The sequence below is a fragment of the Phocoena sinus genome, chromosome 21, assembly GCF_008692025.1.
Source record: "Phocoena sinus isolate mPhoSin1 chromosome 21, mPhoSin1.pri, whole genome shotgun sequence".
Classification (NCBI taxonomy): Eukaryota; Metazoa; Chordata; class Mammalia; order Artiodactyla; family Phocoenidae; genus Phocoena; species Phocoena sinus.
This window is the reverse complement of record NC_045783.1, coordinates 5,572,181-5,586,360: the sequence shown is the minus strand read 5'-3', so window position 1 is coordinate 5,586,360 and position 14,180 is coordinate 5,572,181. Positions and strand designations below refer to the sequence as shown.

The 14,180-nt window shown below is 43.3% G+C and overlaps 1 protein-coding gene across 2 annotated transcripts in view; it reads right to left on the bottom strand.

Annotated features, from left to right (window-relative positions):
• Positions 1–13,632, bottom strand: part of ASB5 (ankyrin repeat and SOCS box containing 5) — an 87,896-nt gene extending 74,264 nt beyond the window's left edge. Inside the window, exon 1 of one of the 2 annotated variants that reach the window (XM_032618233.1) lies at positions 13,605–13,632. Coding sequence is in view for 1 of the 2 variants with exons in the window: in XM_032618232.1 (XP_032474123.1) it covers positions 12,903–13,441 (539 nt within the window). In the remaining variant the exon portion in view is untranslated. Of the gene's footprint in view, positions 1–12,902; positions 13,444–13,604 lie in introns of those variants that run through there. The other variant, XM_032618232.1, reaches the window with a different exon arrangement.
• Positions 13,633–14,180: the final 548 nt, after the last annotated feature.

Below are 14,180 nucleotides of genomic sequence, written 5' to 3'. Positions count from 1 at the left end.
GTCTTCAAATAATGTACTCCTAGATGAACTGGGGGCAGTGAGAACGTGCGCGGGCACCACCCTCAGTAGGCAAGCTCGGGATGCTGGTGTTAGGGTTTTCTGTTTTCTTTGCTTCTAGAGTTCATCGCTCTGCAGAGGAATTTTCAGAAGTAGGCGGACTGGCATTGGTTGTTTGCTAGTATCTTCCAAAGCAGATTTTTGGAAACTATTTATTACAGTTTCTGGTAGGAGGCTCTGTTTGAATCCTTTTAATAGTAACAGCGAATCTGCCTGCTATTGTTCAACTTTTTAAATTTTTTAACAGATTCTCTTCTTTGTTAACAAACATTGTTGTTTTAGGCAGCAATAAAACAGATAATGAACACATTTTCATTAAAGCAAGTCTTCTAAAGAGACAAAATCTCCCTGGCATAACAACAGTCAGATATTAAAAAAAACCACAATGGGAACATTAAGCCAGTGTTTCATGTCGCATAAGAGACTCCTCCTCTTTACCGTGGTTGGCTTAACCAAAGAATTATATTTTGTTTTAAACAGTCTAATATACTATTATATTTAAGAATAAAAACACTACTAACATATATATATATATAAAAATATTGGATTTGGAGATTTTATATATATATAATGCTATCATTTCAAATAACTTTGAAATAGGTTACCTTATTAATTCTCATAATGCATTGACTGAACAAAAGCATTGTGTGGGTCGAATATATACTTCATATAAAAATGTCAATTTAGCCTGAGAAAACCAGGGAAGCTTTATTCCCCCAGTGGGAATAAAGCTTCAGTGATCTCCCTGATCGGCTTCCTTGTTCTCCGTTGCTACACTATGACTTTCATAGACCCCTTCTGTTCCCTCCTTCTTACCATCTACAACCACAAATATGGGCAGCATTCAAATCATTTTCCACGAAACTCTTAGGTTTTAAGAATCTCAGGAGTAAGTGTGGTAGCGTGCCACCTGACCACACATGCTGGTGGCGTTCATGAGCTTTAGTGCTTAGAAAGCTGGGGCCCTTGCAATGAGTCTGACTGGGAGAGAAGTCTGCAGGACACATCCTCAGAGCTTTGAATCAGTGGGTCCAGAAAGCTTTATCTAAACAAATATCTCGGATAATTCTTTTGCAGCCAATTGATGAGGCAACACTTGGGAACCACTGCTCCTGACTACCTTGGCTCTGATGCTTCACACTGTAAGGCATTAGAACATCTGGTCTGGCACTTGGAGTGGATCTGTAATGTATCTGATGGAGAATTAATACAGCACTTAACTACATTATGAGCGCAGCTACTATTTAAAACCCAGAGGTGATGAATGAGATGAATACAGTTGGTAAGGAAAGAGCAAGATTGCATGTATCATAATTGCATCAGGTGTACTTAAGTCACTAAAGATTAAACCCTTTTTCTTTTCTGAGTCAACAGATCATGACAAGAATCATGAGTGTTATCACTGTTTGTATTGAATTATTCTCTCAGCTAATATGTAGTATGACTTGTGTCAAAGATACTGTTTTCTTCCCAATTAATTTTGTATATAATACTGCCCCATTCCACCCTGGTCAATTGAAGCAACTACCTCATATTCCAAGTTTTTGTTTTCCTGTAGATAGTGTAAACAGCAGTTTCAAATTTTACATATGAGAATCACTGATTTTGGTGAAGAACGACTCATTAAAGTCTGTTTGGTACATGATTGACCCAATGGCTGAGAGCCTGGATCTATAGATTGACTTAGAGAGGAGGGCAGGGATGAAATAAAAGAGCTAAGTCTTAGGGACAGACAAGAACAAAAACAAATAATAAACATAAAAGTAGCAGATAACATTTATTGAGCACTAGTATATCAATTTAGAATATATAGAAATATCTTATGTATTTCAGTATATCCTAAAATTATCAAAATATAGAATATGAAACTCTACTCCAAGTATCTTTCCATGTAATATCTCATTTATTGCTCATAATGCTCCTGTTATGAACTGAATTGAGTCTCCTCCCAAAATCATATGTTGAAGCTCTAACCCCTAATGCAACTAACTGTATTTGGAGATACGGCTTATAAGGAAGTAATAAAGGTTACGTGAGGTCATAAAGGGCCTTACTCCAGTAGGACTGATGTCCTTCTAAGAAGAGGAAGAGACATGAGAGCTCTCTCTCTGCAGGCACATAGGGAAAAGGCCATGTGAGGGCACAGCAAGAAGGTGGCTGTCTACAAGCCAGGAAGAGAGGCCTCCCCAGAAACAAACCCTGACTGACCATACGATGATCTTGGACTTAAAGCCTCCAAAACTGTGAGAAAATAAATTTCTGTTGTTGAAGCCACCTAGTCCGTAGTATTTTGTTATGGCAGCCCTAGACTAATATAACCTCTATGAGGTAGTAGTGTTAATAGCTCCATTTTACAAAGGAAAGGTACAATAACCTGCCCACGGTCAGAAAGCGGACAGCAGAATAATTTTCAGCAGACTGGATGGCTATAAGATCATTCAAAATAAATTAGAAAATATGTGAAAAGAAGTGCCATAAGCAAGAATATTTAAAACATAGAGATATGGTTTATAACAACATAGCAAGATTGCTTACACAGTAATTGAATTGCAGGATTAGAAATCCAGGCAGAGAGAAGTAATCTTGTAGAAATGTCAAGTGGCCCAGGAAAGGCAGAAATGGGCTTTTATCTGTTTTTTGTGGCTAGATGACCTTGGGAGCGATTCAGGAAAATTTTTCTAGCTTGACGCAGAAGAACAAACAAGGGAGTAGGTAGAAGATAAAGTGTGAGACAACTGTAAAATCCTTATAGCTGTACTAACACAAAATGAGCAAAAAGACTGCATCCCACTGTACTTAGAATAAAGTCCAAATTCTTTACCATCGGCTGTATTTGTAGCATAATCTTAGAACTTATTATGAACCAAGACATTTTTGAAAATGAAATACTATCACAAATTTTCAAGTACAACAAGGTTAGACCAGAACAGTTCTGGGCAAATGTGGGTACAGCTTTGCAAAGCTTCTCTTATAATCAGAAAATCAAGCCCAATGAGTACATGTAATACATCAAGGCTATGTGGCTAGAAAACCCAACTTTAGAAAAAAGATTTACCAGGAATTATTTCATTAAGAATTAATGTAAATGATCAAGATATATTCTCAGATATCCATCATCTACATGTTTTATTCCAGCAACTCTCTCCCTAAACCTTTAAGTAAATTTTCAAAGGTGTTACACACATAAGAAATAATTCTTACCTTAAAAACATTAATTCTAGGCTCGGTAGAAGAATTATAAGTCCACCGTAAGCCTTTGAACCAAAGAGAAGTACAAGTGCCATGTGGGTCCCTCTCTGTACCCATATCTACGTTCAAAGCCTCAACGAAGATAGAAAGTGAAGAAATGTAGTTTGTAGATTGATTGAAGTTTTGCTTTTTCTTTATATTTGTTTGAGGAAAGAAGGAAGACACCTTTCACCACTTTCTTCTAGGGATCTTGGTGTCAAGAATCACTTGGTGTCAGGAATCACTTGGGATCTTTCCCAGGAAGGTTGCCACAAAAACTACCAGCTGCTAAATACGATAACTTATAGTGAAACGTGTCTTATACAAATCAGCAGCCTAAGGGCAGAAAGACACGCAAAGGGTTCACGTACAACTCAAATCCCGTATGCTGATCGTCACCCGAATCACAGCTGTCTCTGGGGCACTGGGTCTTGCCTACTGATACGGTTGCGTCATTGCACGCGGCATGACCTTTTCTCAGCGTCTGTTAACAGATCTTATTCCAGGTCACGAGTTCTTTGCTTCCCCACCCGCTCCTACAATGTCATCCACGTATGAACTGATTCACGCAATATGACTCACGATTAAACCACAGAAGCGGAATTTGTGCTTCATGAATTCCAGTTTTAGTAGTGTAGTCACATCCCTTGAGTGGTACTTTTTACTTCCTTCCAACAGAAGGATTCATAGAAATGTAACAGTGCAAAACATGTGAACAGACTCCAGCACCCAGAAGCTGAAATCTAATAAGTTCTCTTGAAACAATTTTTTTTCTCAGAATGGACCTTGCAAAGTAAGGATGTAAAGAATTCAAATATTTCCTTATTCCTTTTTTGTAAGTTACTAAGACAGAATAATAGAGTTCTACATGGATTTTTAACTTTTTAAGGTATTCTCAGTAGCTAAAAAAAAAAAAAATCTCCGAAAAAAATAGCAGTTTTAGGTATTACCCTGAGTTTTCTAACCTTCTCTGTTACATATATATATTGATTCTAAATTCTTTTCAGCTTTACACACATAAATAAGGAGCATGAAGGTGCTATGCGTTCACACAGAGAATGATGAACTTGGCTGGAATTGTGGAGTTTGCCTAATTCATTCCTCTTGCAGGGCAATCAGATGAGCTGACGAGGCCGCTGCATCGCTCATGATGAAGAAGCAGCAGTGAAAGCATCTCCATCCAATGCCGTGGACACGAGAGGAGGCAAAAGACTGTGAAAATCAGGACTGAGCAGGTAATTCAAGGTCAAGCACGCCGGCAAATGTGCTCGCGTGAGTTGGCACGACAAGCAGGGCCCAGGGCAGGCACTGGGAGCAGAGTGGCAAAGGCAGGGAACCTGAAGGCCAGGTGGGGTAAGTGCCCGGTGCGGTAGGTCAGAGCGTGTGGGCAGCACGGGCCGGAACACAAGACCGAGTGCACGTGCAGGACTTAGGGTAAAACATGGACAAGTACAGCAGCTCCCCTTACAAAACAGACTGGGGCTGTTTCCATATGTCTTGGTAGAAATCCTTTAGGACTTTCTAAATGTGAAAATTCGTGACATGGGAGATAGTCCTTGTGTCGGGGTCCCCTCAGTTTTGGTGGTTCTCTAGAAGGACACACAGGACTCACTATACAGTCATGCTCACAGCCAAGGTTTACGACACTGAAAGGATTACAAAACACAATCAGCCGAGGGCAACTGTGCATGGGAAGCCATCTGGGGGAACCAGGCCCAGACTTCCAGGACCCCCCCGCCCCGTGGAGTCACACAGGATGTGCTCAATTCCTCCAGCTGGGGACCGTGACCACATGTGCAGCGTTGTCCACCAGGGAGGCGTTCGACTCTGCCCAGGGTTTCTACACGGGAATCGTCATAAAGTCACCCTCTGCCTAGCACGTACCAATATTCCAGACTCTCAGAAGGAGAGCAGGTGTGTCATGAACCACATTGGTTCTACCCACAGTCTAGGGACAGTAAGCCGCTTTTATCATTTAGGGGAAGTTTTATACTAGTTCAGGGAACCGTTTACCAGCCGAGTCCCCAGATGCCAGCCAAGGGCCAACCCTGCAAGCAGGCACTTCTAAGCACAGCAGTCTCAGGCCTTTTGGGTTAACCCTTCGACACAGTTCCCATAACTATTTTCCCATTTATATCCATCCCAGATGCAGCTGGCTTTGTTTGCCAGTGGGTATCTAGAAACTTTTCTATACTAAAGAGAACACAAAGGAGCAAGAAGTAATAAACCTCACCAGGCATGGTCTGAATTTCTGGATCTTACTTTAGAGCTTTGGTGGTCTGCACTCATTATAGCAGGGTACTGGGCCGACCCCATACTAGGACCTGATGCCCCAAAGCTGGCCTGAGGCTGACAGCCCTTTCTCAGGCCCCTTTACCTCAGCTGGGACGAGCTTCCTTGGGATGTGTGCACAGTGACTGCAGTGATACAAATTAGAAGCTGGATTTTCCAGTAGCCAGATGTCTAGCGTGTTAGAGATACAGCTGGAACAGTGGGTTTCTGGGTGAGTCTGAGGGGGCCAGGAAGACAGAAAAGCTGACCAGGCTCTCCAACTAAGAGAATGCCACAGCTTCACTAGCAGCTTCTCACTTTCCTGCAAGGACAGCTGTCTAGATGCTATGAGCAGAGAAGGTGGATATTAAGTGCCTGTTCTATCCAAAGAATCCCATAACTTCCGGATGTCTTTGATTGTCTAGAGAATATGGAAGGACTTCTTGCTTTTCATTTTCCTTGGGCGGGTGACATTTAGCTCCACAGAAACCAAGGGTCTCTGGGATAATTTCCAATTAGCCACCATGCCCCGACCAAGGAGGCTCCATAAACTATGCTGGCCTGTGCACGAGGGGCAGGCAGCTGTGAACCCACGCGCTAACCTGCCACACAGGCTAACAGCACACACAGGTGGGCCAAAGACAGTGGACCAAAAGGCTAGGTTCAAAAAGCAAGCTTGAGAAAGGAGGGCCCAAGACAGGAACGAAGACCCAGAGTGCAAAGTCAAGATGCAAAGAGTGACAACAATGGAAGGACAAAAGTATGGAAGAGCGGCTGCTTGGAGGAATGTTCTAGAGGCTGATGATGAACTTTATAAAAGCCCCACAGCCTCCTGAGTGGAAACATTTGCTTCTTTGCTTCATTCCAAGGGCCCTGGGCTGAATGGGTAATTTTCATGTAAGTATCAAGGAAAATAAAGGTACATACTCTAACAAAAATTGAAACATATTCTTAAATTTCCTTAGTGTCACAGGAGTCATGCTTGGAAAAACTTTAACAGACACAAAATGGCCTGAAAGCAACAAGTTTTGCTTTGTTTTGTTTTGTTTAAATTACATAGTCCTTTGTCCCCTCAAATGCCCAGTAAGTGGTTTTCCTTCTGCTTAAGCCTTTTGTTTTTCTGGTTTTCTCTCTTTAAAGAAATGCATAGGAATAGAACTGCTAGAATTATAAGACTGGCATGGTCTATTTAATAGTCATTAACCAAACAAATATCTTGAAAAAAATAGTTTTGAAGCTATCTGTTTGGTTAAATACACGTATGATAATATGTACTCCAAGAGGCTCTATATAGGATATAAAAGAAGTCATAGATCCATGCAATCAAACCTAGGAGGTAAGGGTGACATAGACGATATAACCATAAAAATTCATTATAACATAAAATTAAGTTATAAATTTTGGTTAATGTAAAGAAGTTTATGAAAGAGTTCAAAGCAGTGAAATCTAGGTAAGTCGAACTTGTCAAGGAATATTTGGAAGAGGCAGGGAAGCCCGAGTTGGAAGCTAAAAGATGGGAAGAAAGTGGAGGGGGAGAATAGAAGGGGCGAGCGTTCTAAGTGAAGGGAACGAGAGTTAAGGCACGAGGAGTCTGACAGATCGAGGCACTGGGGGCTAGGGGAGAAGGTGAGTGTTGCAGAGACAAATTTGGCAACGTTGGCTGGACTTAGAGCTCTGAGGTCTTGAAAATCAGGCAAGAAAAATCAAGGAAGCGGCAGAGACAGCATTTCACAGCAGAAAGGGGGCGACAATTTTGGAGAGGCAATTCACAGAGAATACTAATGAGCGATAAACATATTTCATCTGTAACCTTACATTCAGAAATGCAAACTGGCAGTCAGCTCAGCATAAAAAACAGAAGCTCCATGGTTGTTAACCGTGCCTGGGAGGGTAAACGGGCACCACCTTTTGAAGGCTGTTTGTCATTTATCGCAATTTGAAACACATACAACTTTTGGATCCACGCACTGGGAGAGAAGTCTTTGAACGCATGTTTTGCTGGGTACGCCAACCATGCAAAGCCCTGACTTCTCTTTACTCAGGCCACCTCTCGAGTTGCATTTGCAGCGGGCAACCTTGAGGGAGGAGGTGATGTCTCCCTGCTTACTGCTTGTAATAAACTCAGGCTTAACATTCCTCAGCAAAAATGCAGATGATGTGGGCACAGCTGACATCCGGGCCCTCTGGGTCGCCCCCGAGGGACTCGGAGGCCAAGAAGAACCAATTCAAATGTGATGCTCGGGCTGCTTGCTGTGCCACCAGTAACAAAGTCCTTAGTCTCTGACCCATGAGCCTCACATCTCCTGACTTCACCCGTGAAACAGTCCTCCATGAAACTGCATCCATGAAATGCCAGTGAATTGGTGCCAGGACTGGAATTGGGGCTGAATGACTTGATATGGATATTTCCCAGAGTCCTTGGAAATACTCTCAATGTAGTAAAAACCTAGAGGCTATGGATGAAATTGGAGGGAAATTCACAGATGCATCTGCTCCTTCCCTCCATTTGCACTGCCATCGCCTTGATTCACGCGCTCATCATCTCACGTCTGAACTACTGCGACAATCTCTCACCTGGTCTACCCGCTGGCAGATTCATTCTTCCCTAAGAAATTACTTATCTACCTAGAGACCCCATGGCCTTTATATTCAAATGACCTAAAATTCCCAAAGGTTCCAACTGTCTCCTGGGTGATGTTCAAACTTATCACCCTGGCATTCAAGCCTTCTACAATTTGTCCTCAGCCTTCATATCCAAGTTAGCTTTCACTTGATACCATTTTACCAATTTATACTTTAAATACTTGTTATTTGCGTATGACATGTATATCTTTTCTGTGAAAATTCTTCAAAAATATAGTTTATGGATTCAGGGCACCTCAATTCAACTAGAATTTTCTGAGCATCTACTAGATACAAGGTTCTGTCCAGGACATTGAAAGGGATAGAAAAATGTATGACTCTCCATGATGGACAGTATAATTTATAGTCCCTTTATGAAAAATAGTTCTAATGGGAGTCCTCAGTGGGTCAGACCTATTACACGCTCCACTGCAGCAACTTCCTTGGGTAGCCTGGTGCTTCTGGGGCACTTTGCACATCCCGAACAATAGCATATGTGATTACAATGCTGTCTCTTTAGGCTTATCTGCTTTTTCCACAGCCTAACTGTCCATGTGCACACAGCTTTATTTAAAGTATTCCCTAAGTCACTCCTCTTCCTTCTTCTTGGCTCAGTGTTGCAGAAGAATAGTTATTTGCAAATAAGAAGATGGAGACTTTACCTTTATCCTGTGGTTCTTCCTAGTCTTGGAAAATATAACTAAGCATGTCTTCCCCAGTCGACCACTCCCTATTTATTCAAGTGCTGACAAAGCACTCCAGCTGTTCCTCTCATAACTGCCATCAGGTTCTCAGTAGAAATTATCAAAGAGGAGAAGACATTTAGTCAAAAAGTGCTAAACCTTAACTGAGGTCTACAGTATTATTTTAGATAAATAACAGCGTCAACTTCCTCCCATGCAATCTTGGCATTTGAGAAGCTAGAACTCCGATCGAAAAGCATTAAGAGGAAAAGAAGAATACTTTATGATGCTAAAGACACCATTCATAACGAAGACATACTATTACTTAACAAATTGTATAAAGCAGGAAGTATAAAGATGAGAGGAGAAACAGACAAAAACACAATAATTTGGAGACTTTAACACATCTCTCTCAATCCAAGAAAACAAAGATAACAAAACGTTAATAAGGATATAAAAGACACAGATAACATAATCAATAAGATAGATCTCATAGATATATAGCAAGCTCTGTATACCATTAGCAGAAAATACATAACCTTTTCCAGTGCACACTGAATATTCACAAAAGTGACATTTTAGGCCACAAAGAAGACCTCAGTAATCCAAAGAGTAGAAACAACATTCTCTGTCTACATGAAATAAAATCAGACATCAATTTAAAACCATCAAAAGGAAAAAGGTCCCTCCTCCTGGAAACGTAGCTCATGCGTGCACACACACACACAATTAAGCTACCCCTCAGAAAAGAAATACAAAATCTAAACACAACTGATCAAAAATCTTAGGATACAGCTAAAGTCGTTATCATAACAATACAAATGAAAATATGTCAATTAAATATCTAATCCTTAAAGCTAGAAAACCAAGGAAAAGTGGAATGGAAATAGTTGATAATGTTAAAAACAAAAATTAATGAATAAGAAAACAAAGAACTGTAGATTTAATTAGGAAATGTAAAAGATAGTTCTTTGAAAAAATTCAACAAAGAAACAATACTAATTAAAATAATTAAAAAGGGAGAAAGCACACATATAGGTAATTACAATGAACAATCAATAACCATCAAAAAAGAAGAGTAGCATCTCAAGGTGATTTCTACCCAATTTTTAAAGAACAGATAATCCAAGTGCCACTTAAATATCCTAGTGCATAGAAAAACAAGGAAAACTTACAAATTCATATTCTAATCTGAGTATAATATTACGACCAAAAAAAGAAAAACACAGATCAATTTCACTTTTGGATATTTATGGCAAAAACTTAAAAGAACAATTAGAAAAGAAAGCCCAAGATCATATTAAAAATTAATTCATCATGGGCTTCCCTGGTGGCACAGTGGTTGAGAGTCTGCCTGCCGATGCAGGGTACACGGGTTCGTGCCCCGGTCCTGGAAGATCCCACATGCCGCGGAGCGGCTGGGCCCGTGAGCCATGGCCGCTGAGCCTGCGCGTCCGGAGCCTGTGCTCCGCAACGGGAGGGGCCACAGCAGTGAGAGGCCCGCGTACCGCAAAAAAAAAAAAAAAAAATTAATTCATCATGACCAAGTGGAGTTTATTCCAGGAATGTGCAATGGTTCAATATTAAGAAATCTGTTCATATAATCCATCATATTAATAGAGTGTCTTAGTTTGTTCTGGCTGCTATAACAAATTACCATAGACTGGGTGGCTTATAAATAACAGAAGTTCATTTCTCACAGTTCTGGAGGGTCAGAAGTCCAAGATCGTGGTGCCGGTGGATTCAGTGTCTGGTGAGAGCCGGCTTCCTGGTTCATAGACTGGCAGTCTTCTCATTGAGTCCTCACATGAAGGAAGGGGTAAGGGACCTCTCTGGGGTCTCTTTTAGAAGGGCACTCATCCTATTCATGAGGGCTCCACCCTCATGACCTGATCACCTACTGGAAGTCCCATCTCTTAATACCATCACACTGGGAGTTAGGATTTCAACATATGAATTTGGGGGGTGGGGTCACAAACATTCAGTCTATGGCATAGAGTTAGGGAGAAAAATTATGTGATCACATCCAAAGATACAGAAAACACATGTGAAAATAATTCAACACTCATTCATGTTAAAGAACACTTCTCAATAAAAAAGGAATTAATGGATATTTCCTAGATATCAATATGATACACACACACACACACACACACGCGCGCACACACACACACCACTTACATAACAAAGCCACCATCTTACTTGCTGGAGAAATGAAAGGATGCCAATTATCTCCATTATTGAGGATTTTGTTAGAAATATTAGCTACTGTGATGGAAAAGAGAATACAATTAGAAATTTAAAAACTGGAAAGGAAAAGGTAAAGTGTTCTCTAATGTACATGGTATGATTAAGTATCTAGACAATCCAAAGAAACAATGGGAGAATTACAACAGAATAAGAGAATTCCCCACCCCATCCCTATTCTGCTCCTATCATGGACTTGCATGTGTTTTTGGAACTCCCAGTCACTCAAGTTCAAGCCATGATGTCATAATAATAATATTAATTTCACTTGTGCTTTCACAATCTACTTTCCACCATATTTTGCACACACCCCTATCTAAGCAATTGCTAAATCATAGATTTTTGACTCTGAAATGTCCCTATCGGTCTTTCTTTTTTTGTCCCTTTGTGGTCAACATTGGGCACTTACTCTCTACATGTAACTTATAAATGGCTATCTGTTCAGTGATGCCACTCTTGTTTAACATGTAACTTCTTGTGATATAAGATCCTAACTCCTTGGCCAGGTTTTCTACAAAAGGCCCCTAATATACCTTTCCAGACTCTTTTCCACCTAATGCTTTATACATACATTGTTCAGCTGGACCAGACTGCTGGGTATCTCTTACATAAACCCATACTTGAAGTCCTGTATCTTTTAGAATACTCTCCTTGGACATCAACACCTGTAACAACAAGCATCCCTTCTCTAAGTCATCCTATAATAAGAATACCTAATTGTTTTGTTTATGCGCTGTGCTAAGTATTCAATAAATCGTTGCTTTATTGAATAACCTCTGGCTGCCTGGAAGATAAAAATTTAGGGTTTTAACTCAACTAAGGATCTCTCCTTAGTTCATAGTTTATCCGTTTTTCATTACTTGGCTTTGCTCCAGTTTAGCAGGGACTTTGCCTTATTAGTCCTGTACTCTCAAAGCCTAGAACTCCACCTGGAACAGTAGGCACTTAGTAATAATTCTAACTGCATGGCTGTATGAAAACTGAGTGATTAATGAATAATGCAGAAGCAAGGGCTCAACGATAGACAACGTAAGCCAGCATCAGGATCATATCATCACTTTCTGGTTTGCAGGTATCTCAGGTGTTCGTAAACTCTTCTGGCTTACGGACAGAGAATTTAAAAAAATAATAATTTCAGCGGATTACTGGGCCCTCTGAATCCCATTTTTATAAGTACGAAAAAGCCTCGTTGCAAAAGGAACAAAGGTGTTGGCAGACAGTATATTTAAGCTCAGGGATTGGCACTGTATGAACCCTACGGCCCCTAAGGGCCATTATGTATTGAGGGCTTGCTAATGTTAAATTGTAAGTTTATGTATTTTATAGTACATATCTTCTTTATATATGATACATATTAAATATTTTATGTAAATAAAACTTAAATTATACTTTGTCCGACATAGCCATTCCACAGCCACCACCGCCTTTGATCCTAAGGACCTAGTGAGGTCATCCTTTCAGCTCCCCGATACACCTTGTTAAATGGACTATTTAAACTGGGTAGCAGCATCCTTATCGGCTAACACAGCGTTAGCGGCCGCTGGAAGGCAAAGCGTTAATAGGAACTGGTCTAAGGTTGGGCGTGGAAAGTAAAGTAACGGCTCCCACGCCCTCCCCAAAAGCCGAAGTTCTAACTTTGACCAGGTTTGACAAAGGGGAAGACTCGGCGCTTTCTAAAGCTCTGTTTCCAAACGCGACACGTCAGGACACAAACCAAACTACCTGGCCCCCCTGCCGGTTTAAAGTGCAAATCGACGGAACCTAAGCACCCAGAAAGCCGCAGCCCCAGAGCACCTGCCGTAAGGGCGGGGAAAGGATGGTGGGCGAGCCGCGGGCCGAACGAGGGGAAGCCAGCGCCCAGGAGGCGGGCCTTCCGCGGCGAAGCCCCGCCCCTCCCTGGCTGGTCGCTGATTGGTGGCGGCGCCAGGCCGCGCGAGGAGGGGCGGGCCCCCGCGCGGCTCCGGCTCTCCGGTTCGGCGCGTCCCGCCCGCTGGTGGGTGTGTCCAGGCTGCGGGAGCGCGCGCGCTCGCTCGCGTCCGGGGACCGGAAAGGAGGCGGGGCCGCGGCAGCGCGCCCCCACTCCCCCCACCCCGGAACGCTCGGCGCAGGCGGCGCGGCTCGCAGAGAGGTGGACCGCGGCCGGAACGGGGTCCCGGGTGTGCGTGGGGAGCGGGTTTCGGGGCGTCGGCCGCGATGAACACGGTGCTGTCGCGGGCGAACTCGCTGTTCGCCTTCTCGCTGAGCGTGATGGCGGCGCTCACCTTCGGCTGTTTCATCACCACCGCCTTCAAAGACCGGAGCGTCCCGGTGCGGCTGCACGTCTCGAGGATCATGCTGTGAGTACGGCCGGGGTCGGGCGGCGGGGCCGGGCCGGGGCGGGGGGCGCCGAGGCCGGGCTGCCGCGCGAACCCCCTCCCCTCCCCGCCTCCCCGAGCGGCCTTTGCCCCCGGGCGGATCCATTGGGGGCTCTCCCTCGACTCCCACCCTCCGCCGCACCTTCCCGGGCTTGCTCTTAAATGTTCGTTTCGAGCGTTGCTCAGGTCGCTGCCTCCGCTTCCTTCCTGTGCCTCACTTCCCTCGCCCGCGCCCGGCCAATAAGGGAGCACCACACCAGCCCAGCGGGCCCGCCCGGCCGCACCCCCGCCGGCGCGGGGCTCGGGGTCCCGGGCGCTCCCGGCCCGACTCGCCCCCCGACAGCCCCTCCGCGGCGTCCGTCCCCCTCGTCCCGCCGCCGAAGGTACCCGCGGCGCCTGCGAAGTTGGCAGGAGAGGTTCGGATGCCCGGGGAGGAGTCGGCCTCCCAGCGCTCCCAGGCGGCGTGCTTTTAATTTTATTTGTGAAGGGCCAGCCACTTGAATAAATCTGCGAAAATGCCCGAAGTAGAATTTTGAAATGACACTGTCGTTTCGCTAGTGCCCATTTTTTATGCTAATTTTTATTCTCTGGCACTTTCTTCGATTCGTAGCTTTTTTCACCCCCCTGGTTCTCGTGTCCTTCTTATCTGTGCCATCTTCCAACGAAAGCGCCCTCGTCTTCAACCTTAGTTTTATTTCTAAGTCACAAACGCCAACAA